The sequence below is a fragment of the Clavelina lepadiformis genome, chromosome 1 (assembly GCF_947623445.1).
Source record: "Clavelina lepadiformis chromosome 1, kaClaLepa1.1, whole genome shotgun sequence".
In the NCBI taxonomy this organism is placed as follows: Eukaryota; Metazoa; Chordata; class Ascidiacea; order Aplousobranchia; family Clavelinidae; genus Clavelina; species Clavelina lepadiformis.
The window spans coordinates 10,201,155-10,227,030 of record NC_135240.1 but is presented as its reverse complement, the minus strand read 5'-3'; the positions used below and the strand labels follow the sequence as shown (position 1 = coordinate 10,227,030).

Genomic DNA, 25,876 nt, shown 5'->3' with positions numbered 1-25,876 from the left:
TTTTTAATATTATTTGTCATATTTTTGTTTTTGTCATATAGATGTTATAAAGCCATAGGGTTTTATTATATCTCTATAGTTTTCACATTGTTTTAAAATCCATTTGCACTCTAGTTCCACCAATCGGTGAAACATGAATTTGTCATGGCAACCATCTAGCTTTTATTTGCTGCCAAGCAAGCGTGAGTAAGGTCGACTATAAGTTAATTGTGATGCTTAGCTATCATATACTTAGTTGTCTAGAATGTGTATCGGTTTTATGCACATTTTGTTACTGTTTCGCTTAAGTTGATTGAGGTTTTCTTTTATTTAGCCTTAGTTGTATAGCCTAAAACCCTTGGCTTTGAAGAACGGACAGGCAGAAAATGGAAGATACCAAAATTTTTCAACAAACATTTATATGCTCAAAACAATCAGAAGGATAAGTTTAAGTGCAGGTGCGCAGAATGTTCAAGGCACACTTTTGTCAGCATATATAGGCTCTGTAGTCGAGCGATTAGCGTGTTTGACTCGTAAGTAGGCTATATGCGAACCGGGCTTCCGGGTTTGATTCCCAGTTGTAGCCTAACACTCCTAATCACGGTATGAGCAAAGTACCGGTAGAGCAGATAAAAAATGGAGGGTCTAGTGCAGTCATTTGGTTGTGCACTTCTACACTAGACCCATAAATGGGCGTCTAAGACCATCTGCGCTTGCACAAAAACGAGAGTTCTCGATAATTCGGCATTGACCAATGAGAAATTATTGCAGGGTCTAATTTACAAGTGCAAATATCTTTCTCAATCTAAGGATAAAGATTGTGATACCATACCGGTACCAGGTGAACAGTTTTTCATTCCCAGTTGCACTTCCAAAGTAATTTCCTTTAGCAAGGTATAAACAACGCTTGCTCCTTTTCATTGATTCTGATGAATTGTTCCAAATTCAAGCAATACAAGATAAAAAACTAAACATTATGTAACTTTGATACATGCACAAATGAAAGTTTGGTAACCGAAGTTCGAGCGTTGAAAAATTGTCACAGAATTAAAGTTGTGCAAAGTCTTTCCTCAGTCTGAGGACAAAAACGTGATATTATACCATTCTAAGAATTGTTTGTAATCGTTATATATCAGTATCAAAACAACAACTGGTAATTATGAGTAAAAGTTACTGAAGAGTGCAGTAAACGCATCTTAAATCAAGTGTTTTAATTGCTTTTAAAATACAATACTGAATGCACTCTTGCTGCCAGCCTCTGAAAGACATTACTATCATTGTTAGAGTTAGGCACAATTTAGTATACAAATAAAAAATGAATTTTTTCTGGTTACCGGTACCTTACTTCCGAATTAAATTTTGGAAGAACGCTTTTGGTCACCTCAGCATAGAAGTAGAACTTAAAATTATGTAAGCGTAAGACAGTCTTCGAATCTCCATTTTCTGAACTTGCATGGTTTAACCAGTGCAAGTTTTGAATCGTAGTTAACATTTTTAAATAAATATCATAATCACTTTTAATTTTGCATAATGTCCTTCAAGTTGTAAATAGTGGCAATTAGTAAAATCAGTGCCAGTTACACTGCTTAAAAGTAATTTTAAATTAGTTTCTAAAATTCTTTGTCATTTATACTTTCTCCAAAAGCAGAATACTTCACGAACTTGTTACATGCAGATTCAATTTGTATTCCTTGGTAAAAGCAATAATATTCATTACTACAAGTGCTAGTTTAGTGCTATATGTATGTGTTGAATGTGTATTTTGCATTAGGAGGTTAATCCTTTAAAATAAATTATGGATGAAGATGTAGCAGGAGTGCGAATATCTCCTCCTGTTGTTGAGTTTATTGATGCAGATGTTAATGAACCATATCGTACAAGCTTAATTGTACAAAATGTCAGTAAGTTCAGCAAGAGAATTCGGTTTCATGGACCTATAACTGAGGTATTTGATGTAATATTCATGATATTGTAAACGTTCATTTTATGTCTGATTACAACATGAATTTATTTGATGTGTAATATGAAACAAACACAATAACATTTGAAAAAAGTTGTTAGTTTATTTTTTAAATTTGTTTTTCAGAAATTTAAATTGAACGTCACCAATCCTCAAAGGCCAGTAGCTCCTGGTATGGAGATATTTGCTACTGTAGAATACATCAGTGATGTTGCAGAGGATGCCAGAGATCGAATTATCCTCTCTGTTGATGATGATGTAATTGAAATACCACTCTATGCGTAAGTCATAAAAGATATTTTCGGATTTAATTTTTAATTTTTCAACACACTTTGAAATTTCGAAACTTGCTCTATTACAAATGGAAGGATAGAATTTACGACAATTGTTTTATAAAAATCACCTAGGCTATAAATCCATCATGAAAATCTAAAGTTCACTTGTATTTTGCATTGTCATGGTTTACCCTATATATTTTAGATATACACCAACGCCATTGTTGGACTTGGAAAGTCCTGTTGATTTTGGCATGGTTGTTGCCAACAGTAGAGTTGTAAGTCAGGAAGTTGCAGTCATTAACCATGGCTCTATGGATGGAAAATTTAGCATAAGCTACACTGGCTCCTTGCCGATTGTTATAATACCAACCAGTGGTTCCATTGCACCAAAAACCATCCAACTTGTTAAAGTTGAACTTATAACAGAAGCACCAGGAAAATTTGCTGAATTTGCTGAGTATGTTATTTCCAAAATTTTGATTCATTTAAAGTTGATTCTTCCATTCAAACTTAAACAGAGATATTGGTACCAAGTGTTTTATTCTATCAATTGTTCTTATGTCAGGGTAAAACTAGAGGGAATGAAAGACACCAAGCTAGAAATAAAAGGATGTGTTGTGGAACAATCACTGCAGTTGTTTGCATCTAACAATCAAAGCCCTTTAAAATGTGTTACTTTTGGCCCTGCTTACTATGGCACTGACCGAATAGAGCCAGCCTATCTCTTTAACAACGGACCAGAACCAATTAAATGGGTTTCTGTTCTCGAGGAAGGTGCAGATGGAGAGGAAGCGGTAAGTGGGTAACTGTTATTTGATAATTACAGTAACAGTGATGGATTTTTTGGTTTAATTTTGCTAAGCAAGATTTTGGAGTTTTATAAACACTTTAGCTAATTACCGTGCGGCTTAAAAGCTACATTTTTTACTTCAGGGAACGGATTTAACTAAATCAACTGCTGCCATGCTAGCTACATCACCTGCTGAAAGAATACGCGGCAGAGCTTATGACATCCTGACCTCACTCATTACAGTTTTTCCTAATCAGGGAGCTATTGGTCCATACCAAAAAGTACCAGTATATTTTAGGTGAACCGTAAAACGTTGTATATTTGTTTTTATAATAATTTTACTAAACCTTTCTCCTCTTAATAAGTTAATAGCTTATATCTTTGGTTTGATTTAGCTGTTGTAAAATACATATTTACTGATATTTGCCAAGGATCTGTATTTCTACTAAAAAATAATTTACTAAGTTTAATTTAATTCAAGTTTCTGCGATAAGTTTACATAACCGTTTTTTTTTTCAGGTTCAGTCCAAGATTTAACAGTTCAAGTGTTGGCTGGGAAGCAACTGAAAAACCACCTCCAAGACAAGATTTTGCGCTCTTTATGATGTTTGAAATTGTGGGAAGCAATGACAGTTTTCTCTCTGATGTTGTCAAACGTAAGTTTTCTTTTTACCTTTGTCATGTTTGTTCTGTCACATTTATAACTGTGTCGAATGTGTGTTAAAACTAGTTCCACGAAAGATTGTTCTATCATAGTTTATTTTTATACAATGTTAATTTGCACATTGTAATGAGCATTAGTTAAACCTATAAAAGATTATAAAAATCCTGTTTTTAGCTACTGAGGCTTGGTCTAAGGTATTTTAAATGTTTATTTAATTTTTTATTGAAAATGAATTAACTTTTACATCAAGTTGTATATAAGTTTTTTAAATTTTTTTCTCATGTGTTTTTAGCAAATAAGAAAATTGAGGTTGCTGTGACAGCCACCGCCATTCCTGTATTGATTAATATTCAGCCAAGTAACACTTTTGATTTTGGAGAGGTATAGAATATGCTTTACAATTTACATCATGATTAACAAATTCTTAAGTGTTTAAATATGCTTTAAAGTTTAAACCATACTATTGAGCGTTTTATTAACATTGAATTACTAGCACCTCAAGCTTGGGAAAACTTTTTTGTCAATCATTTTATTTGCTTTGACATTTTTAGGTTTTGTGTGGAGATCATTCCAGCGTTTTATGCACGCTTACAAATGAGTCTGCTCTTCTTCCATTGAACATAAAATGCAAAAAAGTTGCTCATTTTAATGTTATTCCTGCGCAAGCTAAGATCAGTCCAGGAAGTAGCCAGGTGTGTAAATCACAAACTCTCAATTAATTCAACTTGGATAATTTTGTCTACAGAAAAGTCGTTTACATTATAATCACCCGGAATGATTTTAATTACTTGTCTCGATAATTGATTGACAGTGATTTTGTTCATTGTAGGATATCATGATTTCTTTTCAACCAAACCAAGCTGGTACGTTTGATCCTCTTCAGATGATTGATGTTTTAGGAAAAGTTTGTGATGAAGACCAGGATAATGCTGATGTTACTAAACTATCAGTCAAGCCGTTTCAGACAGTTCCTATTCAACTAATAGGCAGCTCCATTGCTATTCCAAGAGGCCGAGAACCAAGGTGATTAATTACTTGGATTGTTGAGTTTCTAAAGTCTTTGTAGCAAGATTATTGTGATATGGCACTAGTCCCTAGCTGTCAGTATACATTGATTTATCTTCCAAGAAACGTTTTTTGTTTTGGAGATTGAAAAAATTTTACACAAAATTTTAAGAACTCATATGACACTACTACTAAGGAGTTAAATTCTATTTAGAGTTAATCCTGGAATTACGCCATTGGTTACAAATGAAACCGGACAATTTGTTGACATCACATTCGACGACATGAAAAGGGTTAAAGGTCAGCTTCGGCCCACAGTGATTAATGCAAACAATGCTTTACTCCATCTGCAAAATGAAGTGAAAACTTCATCTGCAGGAAGCAACGCTCGGGTGGCTTTTCCGAATGACAGGTACCAGTAAAATGTAGAGATATGGTAAGCGTTAACTTTAAATTTGTATTAGGTGTTTTTGCTTTGGGTGCTTCGGAAGTCAATGAAAGCATTGTTTTTACGTAGATGAAGTTTGTCAGCCAAAGTTTTTCTAATGTACAGAGCACAAAGCATCCGGCCATCTAGGAAAGATGAAGAGTACCAAACTCCATTCACTAGGAGCAAACGTCACACCTATGTAGATCCTGATTACACTTATACTATTGGGGAAGAAGAAGCCAGGCGCCATCACAAACAGAAATACGCCCAATTTTTAAGAGACTGTGCCTCAAAACGCCAGCAGAAAAATCAGACCAAGTAACTTTTATGACTTAATTTTTACTCCTTTTTTCAATTTTTTATGTCAGTTGTTTGCGGCTTGCTATACAAAAAACTGTTTGTAGAGAATACAATGAACTCAACAATGATACTGATGTTGATCTCAAGCCTGCTGTTGGTTTGAAACCTCCAAGTCTCTCAGCAAAAGAAATTGAAAGCCCAGGTATGAAAGAGCATTTGATTTTGTGAGCCATCCCAAATTGCTGTGGTGTCAATTTCTATTTGGTCATATATTTATACACATGCATTCCGGCTCTTAATTTTTCATTTTTTCCCCATACTTCTTACAGCCCCATATCAAAAGCCACCACTTCACGAAAAGCACCGACTTTTGACGACTCGACAACTCGCAAACCAAGAACGAAAGGCAATCACTCGTCCAGTCAGTGAGGGCCTTAATGCTGTACCAATAACCAGCATTGAAAAAATGGATTGCAAACGTGAACTCACTCCGCAGGTACTAAAAATTTGTTTCCTCTTTTTAGATTTGAGGAATGCGTTTACAAGATCATTAACATCATGTTTGTGCTTGTAGTTTAAATTTGAAGTGCAGTACAAAACAATAGTTAGTAGTTCTGAGTTGTTATGATTCAGGATCTGCATAAAGTTGTTATCGGTCCACCAACCATAGATTTTGGGGAAGTATGCTTGAGGTCAACAAATCACAAACAACTTCATATCGTGAACAATCTTGATCATTACATTCTTGTTCAAGTAAGGATTAAGCAGTATTTGGTGGAAGACACAATTGTTTTGATTCGTTTTAGTATCTGTTTCGACTTTTGTTTATTTGCACAATTTTATTTCCTTGTTCGGCTAGCTTTGAGTCAAGTTATTTGTACAATCCTGGTATTCAAGACCAATAAGTTATCAATATATTTTACTATCTATCTATCCAATAATTTTAATAAGAAACATATCTCAATTTTTTGCAAAGGTCACAATTGATTGCAAGGAGTTACGTCAAACCTCACCATTGTCTCAGGTGATACCGGCCCAATCAAAGGCTCAATTTACACTCGTTTTCGAATCCAATACCCAAGGAAAATTTCAACGTTCTATCAGGTACTTTATTAAACTGAGATCTTTTACTGAAATTCAAAATTTTTTTGCAAACTCTTATGTCTGTTTATGTCCAGTTACTCAGTGAATTCTCAGCATGAGAGCCACGTTCTAGTTCTTGCGAGAATCATCCCAGTTGCTTTGGAGCTCTCTTGCAACGACCTTGAACTGACACCAGAAGCCGGTGTACCTGCCGAAGCTGGCTACAGGTGATACATATTATTTTTATTGAACATTTGTTAACCTGTATATACCTAATGTTATTTTCTGAGTCATAAAGGAAGTTATGGAAGTTTTATATGTTTATTTTATTTATAAAATTATGCAGTGCACAAAAATTCAGAGAATCGTTTTTGTTTTTCCGAGTGTGTTTAATGTTTTTTTGCTTACATTAGTTTACGAGCTTCTTTCCAAATTATAACTGGCATCTTTACATACTAATTATAAATTGCTACAGGTCGACTGTTACACTCTACAACCGTCGCAATTATCCAGCTGAGTTTACGTGGTCTCCTATACTTACTGACAGAGGAACTGCATTTTCAATTCGACCTGCAACTGGAACTGTGGAAGCTTATAAAGATCTAAATTGCAAAGTAAAGATTGAACTATTACATCTGATGTTTAGTTCGAGGCTAATGATAGTCCTGTTATACCATTTTTAGGTAGTTTTCCATCCCAGTTATTTCGCACCATTGGAAGGAGACTTTCACATGCAAGTTCACAATGGAAATTCGATGAAGCTTAACTGCTTGGCCAAGCTCGGTGCAACTAATGTCCAAGTAATACCTTCATCCAATAGCTTATAAAATACAAATAATTTACGTTGCAAATATCTTTGCATTTTTTAATGAGTAAGAATTAATTTTTATGACTGTTTTCTGACTCAAGTGTACCATCTGATCATATGGCTTTGTACACTGAAGTTAAAATCATTGGTAATTGTAACTGAAGGTGTTGGTTTTGTGGCAGTGTATCGTTTTTACCCGAACTATTAACTTATCATAGTTTGTTGAACGTCGTATCTTGTTCGGGAGTGTCCCACTAAACATGAAGACAACGCGCACCGCCCTGCTCCACAACTCCGGTAATAATCATGCCATGTTCTACGTCATCAATTCCAACCCGTTTCCAGGAATGACAGTCTCTCCTGTCCATGGCATCGTTCCTGTGGGTGGAAACGCGGAGCTTAAGGTAAAAATTAATAACCTTATTCAGTTTGGTAGCTTTTGCATCAGAATTGTAACTTTTTATATGATAAGTATTATTTATTTTTTTTGCTTGCTTCCGAGGTAAATCCCAAAACGCCTTGTACCCAATTCCTTTTACCAAGTTTAGTGCAAGTTGTTGTAGTTAAATTGTAGTTCACTTCCAAATACAGTTTTGTAGTTATCAAGGTCAGAGCGGTCTTTTTGCTTTTTTTCAGATTGTGCTTTCACCAACCGCAGTTGTCAAGTTTGACACATGGATTCAGGTGAATATAAGAGGCTGGAAGACAATCGACCTCAGGATGGGAGGAACTGTTGAGCCACCCGAAGTGGATATTGACATAAAGGTTGCTGGACACACGCTATAACAAGTTTTTTGTTACTATTTCAACAACGCAATAGAAGCTTAATGCTTTTTATGTTAGAATATTTTCTCTGGCAATTTGGTGGTGTTATGCCTAAGCCAAAAGTTTCAAAGTTAGACGATTTACTGTTTTACTTTTAGCCACCAATTTAGGCAGAAACAAGTCATGTAAGTAAGTTCATACACGCAGGCGTTCAAGTTTCACGGTGTTTACTGCAATTCAGTGGTTGCAATTCCTTTCAATCTGGTCAATTACACAACCACCCGGGTGAAGGCTGAGTTTGATCTCACCAAGTATTCGGACTTCACCCTCGAATTTCCAGAAGAACAGCTAGAAGGTGGGATGAACCCTTTGAATCATTCTCAGCTTGGCATAACACTAATTGATGTGTTATGATCATATAATTACAATGTCTTATGTCGAGGCGGTTTGTGTTTTTATTTCTATTTTATAGTATATTTTAAGGAAACTTTTAAAATATAAGTGTATCGGAACATACACTACACGTTTTCCTTATTGCTTGTAGGATTTCTAGAATATTTATATGTGTTTTTTTCACTTTCTGTTTGAAAATTTTTCTCATCACCTTTGCAAATATATTTGCAGATGACCCCGGCGAACGTGAGCTCCTCTCACCAAACACATACGCCGTTGAACTCGTCGGACAACAGACTTTGGCTTGTGTGCTTAACTTTAACCCTACTTCGGTAAGTAAAGCTTATTGACCTATCAAAGACGGCAAGAAACCTCTATAACCTCACATGTAATTTATATTGAAACTAACCCGTTGAACTTCGATATAGAATGTTAAAACTGTTTTGTGTTTTAGCGTGCAGCTGGTATTGTTTTACAAAATACCAAATTACGTCATGTTGTTGTGTGATAATGTAGACTGTAGAGTAATGAGAATCATTTGCATTGCCAGGTGGCGTCCTATGACTTTAATCTTCCTGTCGTAATAAACAAAACTGGCGCACCAAGCCCTACACCCAGTACTTTTCCACCGACCCCCGTTCCTTCAGAAAAGCACATCGTCACCCCACGACCGGTCATTATTACCATACCCACACCTAGAAGGCGCGTTGTGGCAACTGCGCTTAGGCCAACATTGCAACTGTCGACCTCGAGGTAAAACCTTTTTTGTTTTATTATGCGCTGCTGGTTAATTTACAACGTTTTCTCTCGTATTGATCTGTTGCAATCGTTCAGGCTGTGCGTTGTTCTTTCTTGAACGATCATAGCTGGAATAGCTGTATTGTAATGGTATTGTGTGATAGTGCTTACTAAGATATTTGTAAGTGTGTTTTTTACAGACTAAACTTTTCCCTTCCCGTATCCTTCATGGAGATGAGTGTCCCTGATAACGCGGGAGGAGATCAACAATTTCTAATCCTCTCCAATAAAAGTGATTCTCCACTTAGCTGGGAACTGGATGTCAATTCTGTGAAAAACTTTGTAGAAGATTCCGCATTCACGTGAGTTGCTCTCAAATTTAGTATTGGTCATATCGTCCCCAAAATTTTCCGTAGATGATTTTTTCATTGACCCCATGTTTGAGTTGTCTGCGTTGCCAGGTTTCTTAAGCCAGGAGGTGCATGGTATTCACCGAACAAGGTCGCCGGTACCTTGAACCCCCGTGACCCTTATCAGCTAAGAGTGATATTCTGTCCTAAGAAGGTTGGAAGTTATGTCTATAACATTCCGCTCATTCTTAATGACGACAAAGAGAAACCATACAGGTAAAATGCTGTGGCAGCTATTATCAGAACCTCTTGCGTCAAGCAAACCTGTATATCACCTACATGGCATCGTTAGCTTCATATATGAGTACTGTAGAATTATATACGAGTAAAACGTGTTGCGCCATCTGTTACGGTTTGGTGTAATTAAGTGTGGATTAGTACACACAGGCACTTATTGATTTGTTGCATTTGCAGACACTTAACCCTCAATGCAATGCTGCAAGCTCCAAACATCACATTTGACCCTCTGGCTCTAGTTCTTACTCCGGTGCCGCTTGCGACAGCGGTTTACGCCGAGTTTAATGTTATAGCAAGCGGTTACGTCAAGTAAGCCTTGAAGCATTACTGTTTATCACAATCACATGTAGCCAAGTAAATTGACATGAAATGTGCATCTTAGAACAAACATTCTCAAGATAGATGTTCCGGATGTTGAAGCTGACGATGGAACGAAGATAACATGTTTTGCTCTGGAATTTCCAAACGGTTCTACCATACCTGGCCCTAAGTCCACGGGTATGTCTTATAATCGTGTGTTACAAACAGCTTCAATGCTGAATAAAAGATACACTATCTAGCACCGAGCATTACTTACTTTGAAATAACAAGTGTCTTTGTAAGGCGTGATTTTCACCGAATCGACTTATTTATATCGCAGCCCTGGATGAGAAGGTATCGGTGAATATACCTTGCGTTCTCACCTTCAGTTCGCACACTCCTGTATCGGCCACTGTTGACATTGTGCTAACAGACGAAGCCGGAAGAAAGTAATTTATCATTTTGTCCTAGAGCTAACTATAATATTTAATTACTTTAAGAATTGATGAGCATGGTTTAGCGTTGAAAAGAAGAGCTGTACAGGAATCGAATATAACGCACTTTGATTTTTAAATATTTTTCCAAACTATTGAAATTTCTTTTAAGGTTTTGCCTTCCCGTCACTGCAACTGCTGACAATTGCTTGCTTACCGTTTACCCTTTTCTTGCCGCTCATCGCAATGATCATCAGATCGTTTGTGAACAGGATAAATCTCTTCGAGGGCCATCCCATGATGCTAATTCCGGTTAATTTCTCATGTTGTTTTCAGAGTATCTGGTGCTTGTATGATAACTTTAATGCTTCTATAATGTATAGTTAATAACTAATTCAGTTATTGTTCTAATTGCTAAGCTCTGAATGATTTTTGCACGTTGCTATCATCTTTAGCGAAGAGACAGATTCTGTTCTTCAGGCTAAGAATTTTGATCACTTTTTCATATTTTCGCTATGCAACAGCTAGCTTAGGTGAAGCTGTTTTGGTACCTTGTGTTTCACCACAACGGCCTTCCACACGAGGGAGCACAAGCGCCACCAGTTCTCACTTCGGGACCGCATCGTCGTCATTTGATGAGTCGTCCAACGCAGCATCAGGTTGGTTTGCTCTGCTTTGATTCGGTGCAATTTTGCTTCTTCGTTGGTCTGTTTGACCAAAATGCTTAACAGAGCACAGAAATAGCTGAATATGTTGTGGGCATAAGAGCCCTCTTGGGTATTAATTATAAAATCGGCCAGGAAGCCAGCATTGTTGGTTTGTTTAGCTCAACAGGGCAAAAGCAGGTTTAGAGTAATTGATAGACTTTAGTCAGATTTTAATCGATGTCTTGAAAGACAAATATAGTTATGAGACGATCTTGGAAGGGTCGGTTGTGTTCAGGACTTCTCTATATGAGTGTTTATGTAGAAAGCGAAATAACAACATCGTCTTCATACACGGTGTCTTCGATGTCTTTTGTCAGCTCATCGTGCGTGGATACAATCACATTTAAATCGGGTAAGCAAGAATGGCAGACCCCGACCAAAATTTTTCCTAGTTAAATTTCTTAGTTTACTCGAAGTGGTGAGATTGGATACAGGATAGCCGGTAAGCCAGAAAGCAGGCCTGTTATGCGACTCATTATGACAAGGGCATTTTGCTGGTGGACTAGAAGAGTTTAGTTACATGAAGATAAGCAGAAATAGAAGTTCTTTGTTTGAAATTGTCACTTAATACGTACTATGTCCTGAGGTAGGCCTACTCTATTAAGTGACGGTGACCGTGCGCTATCATGAACCCAAGCAGATTGCTACTATGATAGTAACACTTTCTAAATTTTCCTTCCATAATGATAAATGAATGAAATAACATGATGCTGATTTGCAGAGTCAGAATACGGACATAGTTCCAGAGATGGCGCGCAACCAGCGATACCCGCGCACAGCGACACCACTGGTACTGGTACTTCGCATCGGGGGCAAGGCGCTAAAAATGCTGTAAAGGACGCAGCTTCACTGCAGAAGGTATAACATGTTTGTGTGTAAGATATTCATTAGAATGTTTCACTACTTGAAAAACGGGTTGATATTTTTATTTGTGATAAACACACTTGACATCCCTTGAAACTGCATGAACTTTGTCGTTATACTTTCCCAGTTAGAATATGTTTTAAATGGCCTTAAAGAGGTCAATTGAGGTTAAAATCGAACTTGTTGGTCTGCTATCTGACCGGCATAACGTTATCACAACGAATCAAACTTTAATTTACAGACAGTAAGCATGAGTGCCAAAAACACTGAAGATCCATCAGCTCAGCGTGAGCTCATGTCCCGATCCCTCGGGTCCGCCGTCTTCCCATTCGAGAGCTCTGCGGAGGCTCACTTTCATCAAGAAGTGCTTCTCGCTGCTCAACGATGGATCTCTGCCCACGGATGGCCAGGTGGTCCGTTTCCTGTGACCGTTCCTCAGACTCTAAGATGGTGAGTCGTCGCTTCTTGCTTCATCCTTCCGGGTGGCGTTGAGCAGATTTCAATCTTTCTCCAACTCATTGACGCATTCCTTATTACTTATGCACTTCACAGTTTTAGAAGTTATTTTCGGATAATCAGTTTCGAACTTTGCCATTCATTCCAGTCTCGTCACCCGTATCCCATACGATGATGATGACACAGGTGTGAGTGTGAAGAAGGAAGCTACGGCGAACGGAAAAGGCGCAAAAGGAACAATGGGAGGATGGGATACCAACCTGAAAAAGGATGTCAAAACGATCTACGACATGCTGCAACACTTGTGTGGCCGGTAAGTGACTGTTTTCTGTCGTATGCTGTGTCATCTTATAAATATTTTATATTATTCTCTAGGTATTGTTTTCTTATACGTAATATTAATTTCCTATTTGTCACATAATTTGATAGCATATTTAACTGACGCCAGAAAAGTTATGTTTTAAATTTATGGCCAGTTACAGATTAGTTACTTTGAGGTGTTTCATGTTCTTATTTGCTTTGTACCAATACGATACTTTGTATTTGAACGTGATAGTGTAGATGTAGATAGTATAGCTGCAGTATAACGGCTGCAGCTTTTTTCTGCAGGCTTGTTCCTGGTATTCCAATTAACCAACCCCTGCCCCGCGACCCAACAGAACGAGTTCTGCAGCTTCACTGGCAGCACTCAACCCTTCTCACATTTCTAAGGCGAGTGATTTGATGATGAAAATGATATACGTTGTAGTCTGTTGTGGTGGACTCGTGTTGTGTTTGTAACTGGCGAGCTCTTGGCAGCTGCTAACTGTGACCTTTCAACTCACAGAGGCCAGGGGGCATCCGTTTCTGCGATCAGGCCCGAATTTCTCCTCACACCACGTGAATATCGTCGATGGGTGAAGATTCGAGAACGTGAAACAAAACGTGACGACAAAGGAAAGCTGAACCAATCAGAAGAGGTGAAACAAGTTGCGGAGGAGAAGGCCAGTTCAGCGTCGGCAGTTCGCATCGAAGAAGAACTGTTTGAATCGGTGTCAAAACGTGCGTGGACCGATCTGCTTCTACAACTGTTCAAGGTGGGCAATCGTTTTAGAATTTCTTTTCCTTCGCTTGCTTTGTTTTGACTGTTGTATACCAGCAAGCAAGTCTTATGCAGGGTGTCGAACCGGAAATGAACCTGAACCTTTAAACTGGTTCGAACGTATGTTTTATGAAAACCGAACTGGAACCAGAACCCAATAAATTACATTTGTCTGAACCCAAGCCGAACCTGAACCATTGAAGACTATGAGAGAAAAAAACGAACCGGAGTCGAATCTTTCTCAATTGTAACCAGTTTTTCAATAATTCCATCCAAAAGTTATAGAAAGCGTGTTTCTTTTGCTTATTTCAAAACGTGGAAAACCTTTACCTCACTCATGATTAAATTCCTTGAGCTAATGAATTGCTACTTGGGCAGTATAGTTGAAAAAATAAAACAAAATGATCAGCTGGATAATTTCATTCGAACCCAGAGCGAACCGTATACAAGCAAGTTGGCTGAACCTAAACCCGGAGCGGAATGAATGCGTGCATCCGATGCAAACCTGAACCGGAGCAGAACCGGTAAAATAAAATTTAGTAAAACCTGAACAGGAGATAAACCGTTTTCCGCTGCGGTTCGACTCCCTGGTCTTATGTCAAGGAGCAGAAAAATTTGTGAAATTTTTGATATACTTCGTGAAAATGTGTAAGATCCAAGCCGTGGCTATACACATATTATTAGGTAACCTTCCCCATTTCAGGTGTTGGTACTCTCTCGTATCACGCCGTCACAATACAACAAAATGAAACCTATCCACAAAGGAGTTTCTATGCCGAAAATAAACGTTAATCCCTTGGTCAGCAACGTATACAGGTATTTTTCGTTGATGTTAACTGAATTTTATGCAGCTGCTCATCGTAATTACGCTCCACCACCTTTTAAAATACATACTTGCAACGTTGGTGAATATTTTAGACACTATATTGCTTGTAATAATCAATTTTGAGATGAATAAACTTGGCCAAGACCTTTTCATTAAGCTAGCCTTCACCGTATCTGCATTTCAGTGTTGGGGAGCGCATTGTACTGGCTTGGCTAAATCATCATTATGGCCAGCAGCGGCATATAGTCTGGGGTAATCGCAGATACTTGCCGTCTGAAAAATGCAAGGGAGGCCTCCCGCCCTCACGTTGGGTCGTCAACTTTGACTACGATTTGTTGGATGGACTTGTTCTAGCTGCAGTTGTCTCTGCCTACTGTCCATGGCTGGTAAGTAAATTCAAATACTCAATGCACACAGTGTCGCTTTTTAGTGTGTATGTGACGCGCAAAAAGATCCGATTGGTCATTATTCACAACGACATTCACAAGAAGCGGAAAGGCATACGATGAGCCACAATTAAATCTTAATTTTTAAACTAGTTCAGCTGTGGATCAAGTTCACTCTATGCTTGACTTGTTTCATTTCTAGCACTTGTATATTAAGTGTTTTCATTTTTATTTTTTTCACAGCAACAGCAAAACGTGTTTGACTAAAACAAACTGTTATTACCGTAAAACCTCTATTTGAGCGCCACCTCTATTTGAACGCCACCTCTAATAGAAAGCCACTTTTAAAGAAGGGTTGAAAAATAGAACGCCTCCCTCTAATTGAACGCCACTTAATTACCTGTATATACCGGTAAATGTGTTTGGTGTTTTTTATTTTCATTAATAAACTTTATTTCAAAATTCTGACCAGCTAGTCGAAAAATAGAGCGCCAACCTCTAATTGAACGTCACCTCTAATAGAACGCCACTTTTAAACAAGAGTTGAAAAATAGAGCGTTATGGCGGTGAAATAGAGGTTTTACGGTAACCTGGTTTTGATGCCTATATATTATGTAACAATATTTTACTGTCCGTCTTATTTCCCCAACATACTTACTTAGTTGCTTACTTCATCCTCTATACATGCACCAGATAAACGAGTATTTCAGCGAGATGTACACCGCACCAGCCAGCCCTGAGCAATGTTTGCACAATACGTTGATCCTTGTGAGAGCTTTGAGGAAGGCTAGTATCGATTATGACGTACAAGCAACAGATATAACCGACCCGAATCCCATTGCACTACTGCTGGTAAGCGTTGGATTAGAAATTTGACCTTTACGGATGCAAGAGTATACTTTTAAATCAAAATCATTCTTTCAGCTTTGCGTGTATCTCTATCAAAACTTACCTCAGTACGTGCCGAAAAGCAAAATCCACTTCGTCGGACCTTTGCACTCTACCGTTCGCCGACAGGTTGTGTATTTTGTTACCAAGCTTCGAAACATACTTGAATTGCACCTATGTACGTTTCCTTTGTCTTTCTTCATCTCTGCATAACTCGTACCCAGGTGCGCATCACGAATCCCAGCGTTCGTGCTCTGAAATACATCGCATCGATTTCGGGTCGAGACGCGGCCGATTTCAAACTCCCAGGCGGCGAAGAAGTTAATGTTCCCCTGAGGTTAGTTTCAATAATAACAGAAAAGCGGAAGTAATTCGCTTCTTTCTTATAATTAGCGGGATTTTAAAATGTAGATGATCTGGTATACTTTCCTAAATATACGTAAAAGTAAAGATAGATTTGAATCATCTTTTTTGTGTTGCAAATTTACGTTGTTATGATTCAGTTCAACTAATTTTCTTTTTCAGGGGTGACGTCAGCATTGACGTACAATTCACAAGCCGCCTCCTTCGTCCGGCCGACGCTGTGCTGGTTCTGGTGGGGCGTCGCGATACCCCTGTTTTCGGTTATTCCCGCCCATCTGGAACGATTGGTTCGACTCTCGTATTTACAATAAAAACATCCATTGATGACATTCATCCAAGCAAGGTTATTCGGGCAGATTCTCCCTGCTATGAGCTTAAAAAGATAGACGTCCCTGTGAGTTATGATGTTTTGTTGGCTTTTTACCAACTTTTTAACATTTATGTGATGAAAAGCATTTGTTTCAAATCTTATTACTAACCCATTAATGTAATAGAGGGATAATTTAATTAGACTATTATTACTATAAGTTAATTAACAGTTTTGTTAAAGATTAATATTATGGCAGGTGTTATCGTAATTTTATTATATATTTTTGTTATGATTTCTTTCGCCAGATCACCAATCCGTTCCCGAATCCGGGCGCCTTCAGGATAGTTTTGGTCGAATCATGTGACGGACCTCCATCTCCACTTGACATTGGAAGAAGACACGGGATCGCAAGAAGTACAAGAAAGACTCTTTCGTCGAGAATTAAATCGGTAAGTCGTTGATATTTTTCAAGTTTGTAAAGGGTTGTTTTTTCGCTGTAGCCAAAGTTTCCATTAACGTAATGAGAATATTTTTGGTGTTATGGTTTGGATAAATTCTATTAATGACAATTATTACAGCAATAACAATATTTTCATGTAACGTCAAGTTTGCTCTTTGCGAAGGTGAAATCTCGAATTGACCATGGGCAGCCCAAAGAGAGCCTTCCACCCGCCACTCCCCCCTCCGAGGACTTTCATGTCCCTGACGAAGGAAAGGTGACGTCAGCCGGGCCTACGATGACGTCACAGCTAACTGCTTTTTACTGTCATCAGTCTCATATCAGTTTGAACGTTGGTCAATCTTCAGTTCTTCAGGTTAGTGCTTTTTTAAGCTTATAAACATTCATTTCGCTTTCCATCTCTGTTCAGTCATTGTCGGTCCGATCCATGCTCCTCTTCGGGTATAAAACTGCCGAAAAAGGGGAACGCGTAAATGCATCTTCATCGGAACATTCTCACTACACAGCATATAATAGCTCAAAATTAAACTTTTTCAATTAATTATTACGATGGCAAAATTTTGGGAGTTTTGGCTGATCCAGACATTGTTATTGAATAAAATTTCAGAAATTATCTTAATTTTGCAGCTTTAATTTTTTTCACGCGGCTTGGATTATTCCTGGCCTCAAAATTAAGATATAGAGTCCACAGAAAGACATATTTTTCATATCGTTTGACTGGCAATGTGCCCAAACTGAGCTGTACTACATCGTTATATATCTCCAACATATAAGCCTTTGCTACTTTCAAATACATCTTCTGGTATTTTTCTCCTACAGCTGGATTTCTTGCCATTTACTCTCGGAAGGAAGTTTTGTTCTATTCTTCTGGTCGATGAAAACGTTGGCGAGTTCTTGTACGCAGTGGAAGCTGTCTCCTCCCTCCCGCTTCCCTCAGTCGTCCCATTCAATTTTGCATCCAAGCACAGCGTTAGAATAACTAGCGCCGCCGCTGCTAGAAGAGGTCAGACAACTAAAGCTATACATTAACGATTCTGCTTTTCAGCTCGCGAAATGGGCTAAACTGATTCAACATCAGCATTCTTTGCTGAGAAAATATACTTTAACTTTACAAAGCCCGTGATTTTGTAGTGTGAACTCAAGCTTATTAATTTAACAGGAAAGGGTCTTTTCGGCGGCGACGATCGTGTGGTTTACTGGAAATGCGAAAACAATGGAAATCTGGTGGAAAATCTTCTCATACCGGTGACCAATGATTCGAAGGAACGGGCTTTGCGAGTCGCTGCCAAGCAACGAATGTCTAAGAAAGAACAGGAACGTAGAAGTCTGACAGGTTAGGCTAGAGTTTTTCCACTTTCTTTGAATAGATTTCGTTTGAGTTGTCCTTGTCCTCCAATCTCTTCCAGAAAGTTTAACAAAATATTTTATAGGCACTTTGGAGAGTGGTACGGTGACCGCAGCCATTGCAGCAATGGGGTTAGTAGACAACGACCTTATACAAGACCAAGAAAACTGTCTAATGCCGCCGACTTCGGCACCCCCTCGCCCGGCTGGTGTCACTTTCAAAGTCGAGGCATCGTCCGAATGGTTTGAAGTACCTTCCACCATCACCGTTCCTTCTCCAATGACGTTTGGTCCACCACCAGCGACAGAGATGATCAGTATGAATGCTGGTCCAAATGATAGACAGGTAAATTAACGTTTTAACTTTTCCAAAAGGTTTTAATATTAGTGTATTGCAAGTTTAGTTTGCGACATACACCGCATAGTTTTGTTTCTGAAGCTTTCACAGGTCAGAGTATTGTGCTAAAGCTCTTTACTATTCGCAAAATGTCTAACTCCCCTTCCCAATAATACTGTGACATATATTTTAGCATGACAAGCAGCATGCGAATCTATTTTTTTGCAAACTTTTTAGGACGACGGAATTGTTCCTCTTGAAGTTCGTTTCACACCCAAAGGTCCTGGTCACTATCCTTGTGACATTGCCCTTAAATCGCCCAACGATGTCAGGGTCTATCGAGTGGAATGCACTGTCAATTCTGTCGGTACCACAGCCCGCCTCGATTTTCATGCTCCGGCTCATCAAAGCATAACCCAGTCAATCCCAATAGTAAGTGAAATCCCGCTCACTTTTTGTGGATCGTAGTAAAATTTGTACTTGCTGTAGAGAATTTTTGTGAGAAAAGTAAAAATTGTAAGGCTACGCAAATGTGTAATTTTTGTGCAGCAAAATACGACCAAACAAGATTGGAAAATGGATTGTATTGTGGAAGCGGACGGTTTTGAAGGTCCCAAATACTTATTTGCAAAAGCTGGCCAAACTGCATACTACAAGCTCATGTTTAAACCTCATTATGAGTGCACGGTTGCAGGAAGGCTAATAATACAAAACAGGTATTCTGGCATTGCTTAAATATTGTTCACTGACAGTCAGTTGGAAATTAATAAAAATCTCAAAACTTCTAACGTATTTGCTCATACAATATTGTATCTGTACCTATACAAAACAGTATTTATAAACATCATCATTTCACTCAAAACAGAAGCTTTGTAACACAATGAACATTTTAACTTATGAGCTTGAGCTTAGTTACTGATAGCTGATGATAATGTTCATTTCAGATGTGACGGCACGGAACATCTGTTCAACCTTTTCGGAGTGGGAGAGAGCCCGCTATCGCTCGAACACATCATTGTACCGTGCAAGTGCAGAGAAGCTACTACGCGCACTGTTACCGTACCTAACTACGCCCCACATAAACTCACCTACAAAGTTATGACCGACATTCCATGCTTGGAAGGAGATGCGCTGGTAACTGTGCTTAAGGTAAGATAGGTCTTTACAAAAAATAATTTTTTTAGAAATAATAATAGTTTTTAACGAACTTTGATAAACGTGTAAAAGCTCGTGCGGTTGCTTCAGCAAAGCGAAATGTGTTACAATAAGGATACGCGGTAATTGCTATCTTCTACACTTCAGTATATAAGTTAATATTGTAAAAATTGTAGTCAATAAATCAACTCCTCATTACCTATCTATTTTCCTTTATGTAGGGCGAAACGGCTGAGTATAAATTCACTCTGTTACCATGGCAACGTGGCGTCACAACAGGCATGCTTGCGTTCACTGTCGATGACATGGAAAAGGCGAGGAGTTTCGATAAAGACGACAGCGACTCGGACAAAGATGACCTTGTCAGTACTGACCAGTCTCAGACGCAAGGATACGAGTCTAAGACACCATCGTTTCTTACACCACAATCCAGCCAAGTCACTGGTTTGAGCGGTTACAGGTTGCTTGCAATTGTTTCATTTTGCTGATGTTGTGTTTTTAGCAGCTGTCCATAAAAGTGTATGTATTGGCGCGAAATAGGCCAGAAAGTCCCCAAAAAATAAATAGGAAACTGCCTATAAATGAATTTGGGTCAAATTGATACTGCGATTATACATGTTTTGTGGTGTTTCTTTTTGCAGAGTGTGGTATTCTATAGAAGTTCAGGCTGAACCTGCTGATCCCGTTGACGTAATCAACGTCGAGTGTCCAGTGCAGGGAGTGAAGGAGATAGAAATACCCGTCAAAAATCCATCCGGAGAACGCGTTGAGTATGATGTGAGTGGCCATAACAAAGACAACATTCAAATTTTTTACTATTTATTTTGTTCTGTTAGTCATCATCTAACTCAGCCTTCAATTTTGATTTGACCCCAAACTTTCTCTCTCTGCATTTACGTTTCTTGTTTGCGTGTGCGTGGGTTTTCCCGTTCTTAATTTTCTAAAAAATCTACTGTATGTTTACTAGCAGAACTCGTTCCGTTCCATTCAGTTTTGTTCATGTACAGGTGGACATCATTGCAGATTTAGTTGAAGGAGACGCCAAGTTTGTTCTTGCGCCAAGAATACCGGCAGTGTACAGGCTTCGTTATCAGCCGCGTGAGGTCGGTAGAGCAGAAGGCTCAGTGATATTTTGTAGTCCGCACACAGGAGAGTTTTGGTACAAACTTAAATTTGACTGTGTTCCACCGTCCCCGAAGCACCTACCCGCAATGGAATGTCATTTGGGTAAGTCCGGATGAAAATTCTTGAAATGTTGTATGTTTTATTTCAGTATTTGTTTCATTATGCCACTGTTGCTACTATTTTACTTTGAATATTGGGCTGTATTAATTTATTAAATAACTTGCAACTTTAAAATATGAACGCTTCACAGTAACTTTTTGTATCCCTATTTCAATGTGACACTAAGAATAACTTTTTGTTTTGCAACATACAAGGTCGTTGGACAAGACAGTATATCACATTGTCCAATACAACCGATGAGACCATGACAGTGGAAGCCGGTTTAAGCAACAATGTGAATTTTTCTTTGGATATTCCTTTATTTTCGTCAGTTTCAGTCGATTCTGACAATCCAAAACTTCTTTTCAAAATACCAGCCCAATCGAAGATGGAAATTCCTGTACAATTTATGCCGACAAACTTGGGTGCTGCCAGCCATCAAACTACAAGTAAGAATAAAATAATTGAAACTCTTTGGCCTGGGAATAAAACTCTCTCGATTAATCCTAAAAATACGGTTGCAAATTCATTTATTTAAATGGAAGTTATCAATGTAGTTTTTATGGCTTTGTCGTGTGAATTATTGTTTGTATCTATTGTATTTCGCCTTTGGAAAGAGATTGTTTGGCTGTGGAACTGGTTGTTATACTCTTCTGAACCAAACTCTTTTCAGTTCTCTACATAGTCTTTCATGACGTGGTCCGCATTAAACTTTTGTTTTTACCAAACGCCTTTCCGTTTCAGTTACTTTCAAGAGCAAGCAGCTTGGCGAGGTATGCTATCTCGTTAGTGGAAGAGGACTCGCACCACAGACCATGGAACCACTCAGTGTGAGTGCCGGTGTGGGCTCGAGTACTTCACTTATACTCCCGTTCCGCAACCCAACTGATGCTCCTGTTTTGGTTGATGTCAACCTTAGCGACAATGATCACACAATGAACAGCATTTCGGCATCCGTCATTAGGTACTTTCATTTCCGTCAACATTCCTGCAATTTAAGATAATAAGCGTCTTCATTTAGCCTAGACTAAACCGACTATCTTCAACAGTAATTGAACCTAAACAGCGATAGGTATTTAAAAGTTTGCCACTAATAGGGGAGCTTGTGTATAACTAGCAAGTTCACCTATATTATATGTCAATTTAAATTGAATTATTATCTGCTTTCCTTTGTCGCCACTGAATGCGCTTGTTAATCTTCTTATGATATTACTTGACAGGAACAACATCACTGTTGATTCAGCTTTCTGTCTTCTCCTCAAACACACCACAAACATCCGGCTCGAACCTCGGCAAACTTTGGACATACCTTTCACCTTTTCTCCTGACAAGGTAAGTTTTGTGGCGAAATAAACGTGCAGCGTTGCTTGCTTGCTGGAAAAGTATGTGGTATGATATACGACGCAGTTGGCGTGCAATTACAGTACTCGATTTTTTTGCTCCTGACTATCTTTTCAGTTAAACATCAAACGTTCAAACGTACGACTAGTAATACTCGTAAAAAGCAACTTTGTGTAAATATTTGAAATTGTCTGTGTTACTGCTTAATGTTTAATTACCCAAAAGTTTTTTCACGTATTCAATGACGCAGATGCGACGTCACGAAGGAGCCTTGTCCATCTCACTGAGTAGAGATGACGGAGAAGCTTGGCCTGAAGAGAATGCTGGAATGGAGGACTTCACTGGTGAGAATAAAACCGAGTCATGTTCACTTCACTGAAGCTCACTTACTCGACCATTCTTGAGTTTGCTCAACATCAATCATCTCGTTCAGGTCTCGGTCGTTTCACGGCGGAAACCGAAATGGGTCCTCTTAGCAGGGCGGACGACGGAAGTGTGAAGGCAATACGGTGGGTATTCCCCGTCCACGGTATACCAGAAGTACGTTCCAAAGAGACAAAAGGTATACTTTGATTGATTGCATATTGTGGGTTTACTATAGCCTATCAACATTCCGCGCAAATACATATTTAGCATTAAAGCTGTATATTTCGGTACAGAAGCGATCCTGCAGTGTCAAGCGAGGAGTCGAATCGAGGAACGCCTTGAGGTGACCTTGACTGGTGCTGTACCGAGTTCCGCATCCGGGCACGATCTTACTAAGTTGCGCGCCGTCACTCCTCTCGATAGACAACGATCTGCGGCGAAAAACGAAGGCGTGGTTGTGGAAGGTTGGTAAAATAAAATAAGCCTACCAGTTGATTGCTGTTCATTTTCACACCTTTTTGTTTTCAGAAATCTTTGAACTAAGTCAAAAAAACTCACCCAGTAATTTGCGTAATGTATTTGCAGTAACATGTATATGTTACTGCAGTGAAAAACTGTTATCGAGTTTTTCACTTTTCATACGTTGTGTACAATACAGGGCATTCCATTGCCGAGGAGTTTTCTTACGCGATTGACTATCCTGAACACGGTGACGTTCGTCAGCAGATTGAACAAGCTCTTGCGGTGAGCTTGGTAAGAAAGCAGCGAAACCCTCACACCGGGATGGTTGTTCTCGTCTTTAACCTCGTATTTTCACCATTCAGGCCCATGAAGTAAGTCCAAAAGAAGTGTAGGCCTAATTCAGTGTGTCTTTATATAGACTAACGCATGTTTCATAAAAGTTTGGGCTGGGCCTTCCAGTACTTGTCCTTCGTTTAGTTTTCTAAGATGAACCACGAAATTTATTGCAAAATTTTCTCGAAGAGTTTGTTAATTCATCAAAACATGAATTTGTTTTGAATAAATTTTCACTTAGCAACCGCCGAATTTTTGTTTTAGTTTAGAAAACAACAGAATTGGGGTTTACTACTGCAGAACATTGAAACTAATTTAAAACCAACACAACAAAGAACTGAACCTGACCGAAACAATTGAGACATTGTTCTTAACTTTCATTTGACCCAGACTAGCTTTATAGCTTTCCAAAAATAGATCTGTACGATTTCTTATAAAAAACCGAAAGTTACCGTTTTTGATGTAGTTAATGGAAGTAGCCAAGAATGTTATTGCTAACCTGCAGTTGCGGCGACCATTTCTATTAAAAAGACTTAACCGCGGCATTATACTTTTCTTCTTGTAGTTACACTGTCTGTTTGACTGTGGCCTCAGCAACAGGTGGTGTATGGAGCTTCCCGCTTTCTATACGTGCTTCAGAACCCCCGCCTGATGACGTCATATACGTTGAGGCTGCTGGATTGGGCAAGGGGTCAACAGTCAGTTTCCTGCTTTACAGTCACTCCAAGTAAGATATCATGATATCGAGGGCTTTACCCTCCTTGCTTAGGTAAAATATTGTCTTACAGCAGTTTCCGTAACTTTTTACCTAAACTTAAACAAGCTAAAATTTCTAAAACGATTTTATGCGATTGTGGTCAGTTTTAATAGAGTTTATGGTTTCGCAAAGCACATTGCTGTGTCACTTAGTGTGCTAATGAATCATATATAACGTGTTGTTATATCATTGCAGACATCCCACACCTTTCAACGCTTTCTTTGTGAACGGAAGTGATTTGGAATTCAGTGTGTCGCCAGCGACAGGCGAGTTGCAGCCGCAAGGCACAAGCGGCACTCGACTATCGGTCACTTTCACTCCCAATATGTACGGTCGCTTCTACAAGGCGAGGCTCATTGTCCAGGTATGGAATGTTTTGGTATATTCTGTCATTCGCAAAGAGAAGTTACCTCAACAGAAATAGATGTAAATGCACAAGTCCGTGACTGAATCGGTGCGTGTTTTGTTAGACCCTTGATATGCAATGGACCTATGACGTTAAGGGTGTAACGCCAGAGTACCGGGTTCCTAACGTATCCTCAACCATCCTCCACACAACTCCCTCTAGACCCCGTGCCATAGCGCAACGGCCACGAGTCAACTACGTCCGCAAAAATTTGAGGTTGAATGCAACGGCGGTCTCATCGCCTATCAAAGGAACGCGGTTGCTTAACAGGATAACTACACAATAAATGAATATGAGATAAGATAGTTAAAAACTCGATTTGATTTTTGAAATAAAATAATGCGTTCGGTCATGATGTGCTTTGGTGTAAGTGTGATTTTAGTATTTTTGGCCAGCTGGGTACGTTGTAGGCTACTGCTTAAAATTCAAAAATTCAAAATTGCATTAACGTTAATATACATTTTAAATCTGTCTTATGCTTTCTTGTTTTGGAATTACGACTGTTTTAAATATTTCCATAGACTTGTAATGTAGTAAAATTTGTAAGATTTCACTGTGTGTGCATTTAATCGGTTTTAAGCTTTTGTGAAAATTTTTTCTATCTTTATTTTATAAAACATAATACTTATATTTTATCGAGGTAACGTAAAAGTTTTATAAATTTACAATAAAAATGAGATTCAAATTTACAGACTTGTCCATTTGTTTGTCTCCGTTATGTCAAAACAAACCCTTCCGAATTGGCTAAAGGGCCTGTAGTACCATTTTGAGCAGTTTTAAAACGGCAACTCGGCGATCGTGACGAAGGTCGTATATGCAAGACGTCACTATAAAAAAAGCATCAATAGTACCGGTCCAGTGCGCACGTGACCTTAATCTGTGAAGGTTTGCTGTTGTTTTTGTTATGGCGTGTGCAGAGTGTAGGTTCAGGCTGAAGTTGACGTTTTTGTGTTGATTTAAAGTTAAGGCTCTTTGGCTGATTTTTTGGAAAAATACAAGAAAAAAAGTTGAAACATTTGGTGTAAGAATTCCAGATACGAGAATTTGCTCAAAATGCTGCATTAAGTCCTTTTGCCCTACATCTCGGCGGATACAAAAACTCAGCGAAGTGACCGGGCTTGTTTAGAAGCAAATTCAAATTGAAAAATGGTACTTTGCATTGTTTAAGATAGGGCTTCGGATGGGCCTACAGCCCCTAAAGTAAAATATGCGCTATAGTTAATGTATTATAAAACT

The 25,876-nt window shown here is 38.7% G+C and overlaps 1 protein-coding gene across 2 annotated transcripts; it reads left to right on the top strand.

The window, feature by feature from the left end:
* Nucleotides 1-193: 193 nt before the first annotated feature.
* On the top strand, nucleotides 194-25,309 carry LOC143444240 (cilia- and flagella-associated protein 47-like). Of its 2 annotated transcripts, XM_076943406.1 has the most exons (64): nucleotides 194-437; nucleotides 1,751-1,924; nucleotides 2,066-2,220; nucleotides 2,420-2,674; nucleotides 2,783-3,011; nucleotides 3,151-3,305; nucleotides 3,527-3,663; nucleotides 3,964-4,052; nucleotides 4,223-4,363; nucleotides 4,501-4,694; nucleotides 4,891-5,088; nucleotides 5,230-5,424; nucleotides 5,511-5,608; nucleotides 5,736-5,902; nucleotides 6,040-6,159; nucleotides 6,383-6,510; nucleotides 6,585-6,716; nucleotides 6,965-7,103; nucleotides 7,173-7,289; nucleotides 7,516-7,701; nucleotides 7,934-8,062; nucleotides 8,270-8,417; nucleotides 8,687-8,787; nucleotides 9,006-9,208; nucleotides 9,394-9,555; nucleotides 9,655-9,819; nucleotides 10,018-10,149; nucleotides 10,223-10,338; nucleotides 10,481-10,589; nucleotides 10,747-10,886; nucleotides 11,099-11,233; nucleotides 11,544-11,633; nucleotides 12,003-12,139; nucleotides 12,387-12,595; nucleotides 12,750-12,914; nucleotides 13,211-13,312; nucleotides 13,428-13,677; nucleotides 14,386-14,498; nucleotides 14,693-14,894; nucleotides 15,588-15,746; nucleotides 15,819-15,911; nucleotides 16,007-16,119; nucleotides 16,308-16,539; nucleotides 16,761-16,904; nucleotides 17,079-17,270; nucleotides 17,735-17,918; nucleotides 18,075-18,248; nucleotides 18,346-18,605; nucleotides 18,834-19,028; nucleotides 19,146-19,312; nucleotides 19,541-19,745; nucleotides 19,973-20,211; nucleotides 20,393-20,528; nucleotides 20,759-20,978; nucleotides 21,191-21,424; nucleotides 21,720-21,939; nucleotides 22,196-22,307; nucleotides 22,567-22,660; nucleotides 22,750-22,878; nucleotides 22,976-23,146; nucleotides 23,341-23,515; nucleotides 24,043-24,204; nucleotides 24,430-24,598; nucleotides 24,705-25,309. In XM_076943406.1, exons 2-64 carry the CDS (start codon nucleotides 1,775-1,777, stop codon nucleotides 24,924-24,926), a joined length of 10,194 nt encoding a protein of 3,397 aa, XP_076799521.1. In that variant the 5' UTR covers nucleotides 194-437; nucleotides 1,751-1,774; the 3' UTR covers nucleotides 24,927-25,309. The 2 variants fall into 2 exon arrangements, with proteins under 2 accessions (XP_076799521.1, XP_076799523.1); XM_076943408.1 differs by lacking the exons at nucleotides 194-437; nucleotides 11,544-11,633 and having other exon boundaries at nucleotides 1,650-1,924; nucleotides 24,705-25,308.
* The last annotated feature ends 567 nt before the right edge of the window (nucleotides 25,310-25,876 follow it).

Excerpts from the sequence above, each read along its gene's own strand:
- LOC143444240 (XM_076943406.1), top strand. The coding sequence starts at position 1,775 with ATGGATGAAGATGTAGCAGGAGTGCGAATATCTCCTCCTGTTGTTGAG. Across the intron at positions 5,609-5,735 it reads AAAAGAAATTGAAAGCCCAG|CCCCATATCAAAAGCCACCA; the intron begins GTATGAAAGAGC and ends TACTTCTTACAG. Across the intron at positions 21,425-21,719 it reads TGCCAGCCATCAAACTACAA|TTACTTTCAAGAGCAAGCAG; the intron begins GTAAGAATAAAA and ends TTTCCGTTTCAG.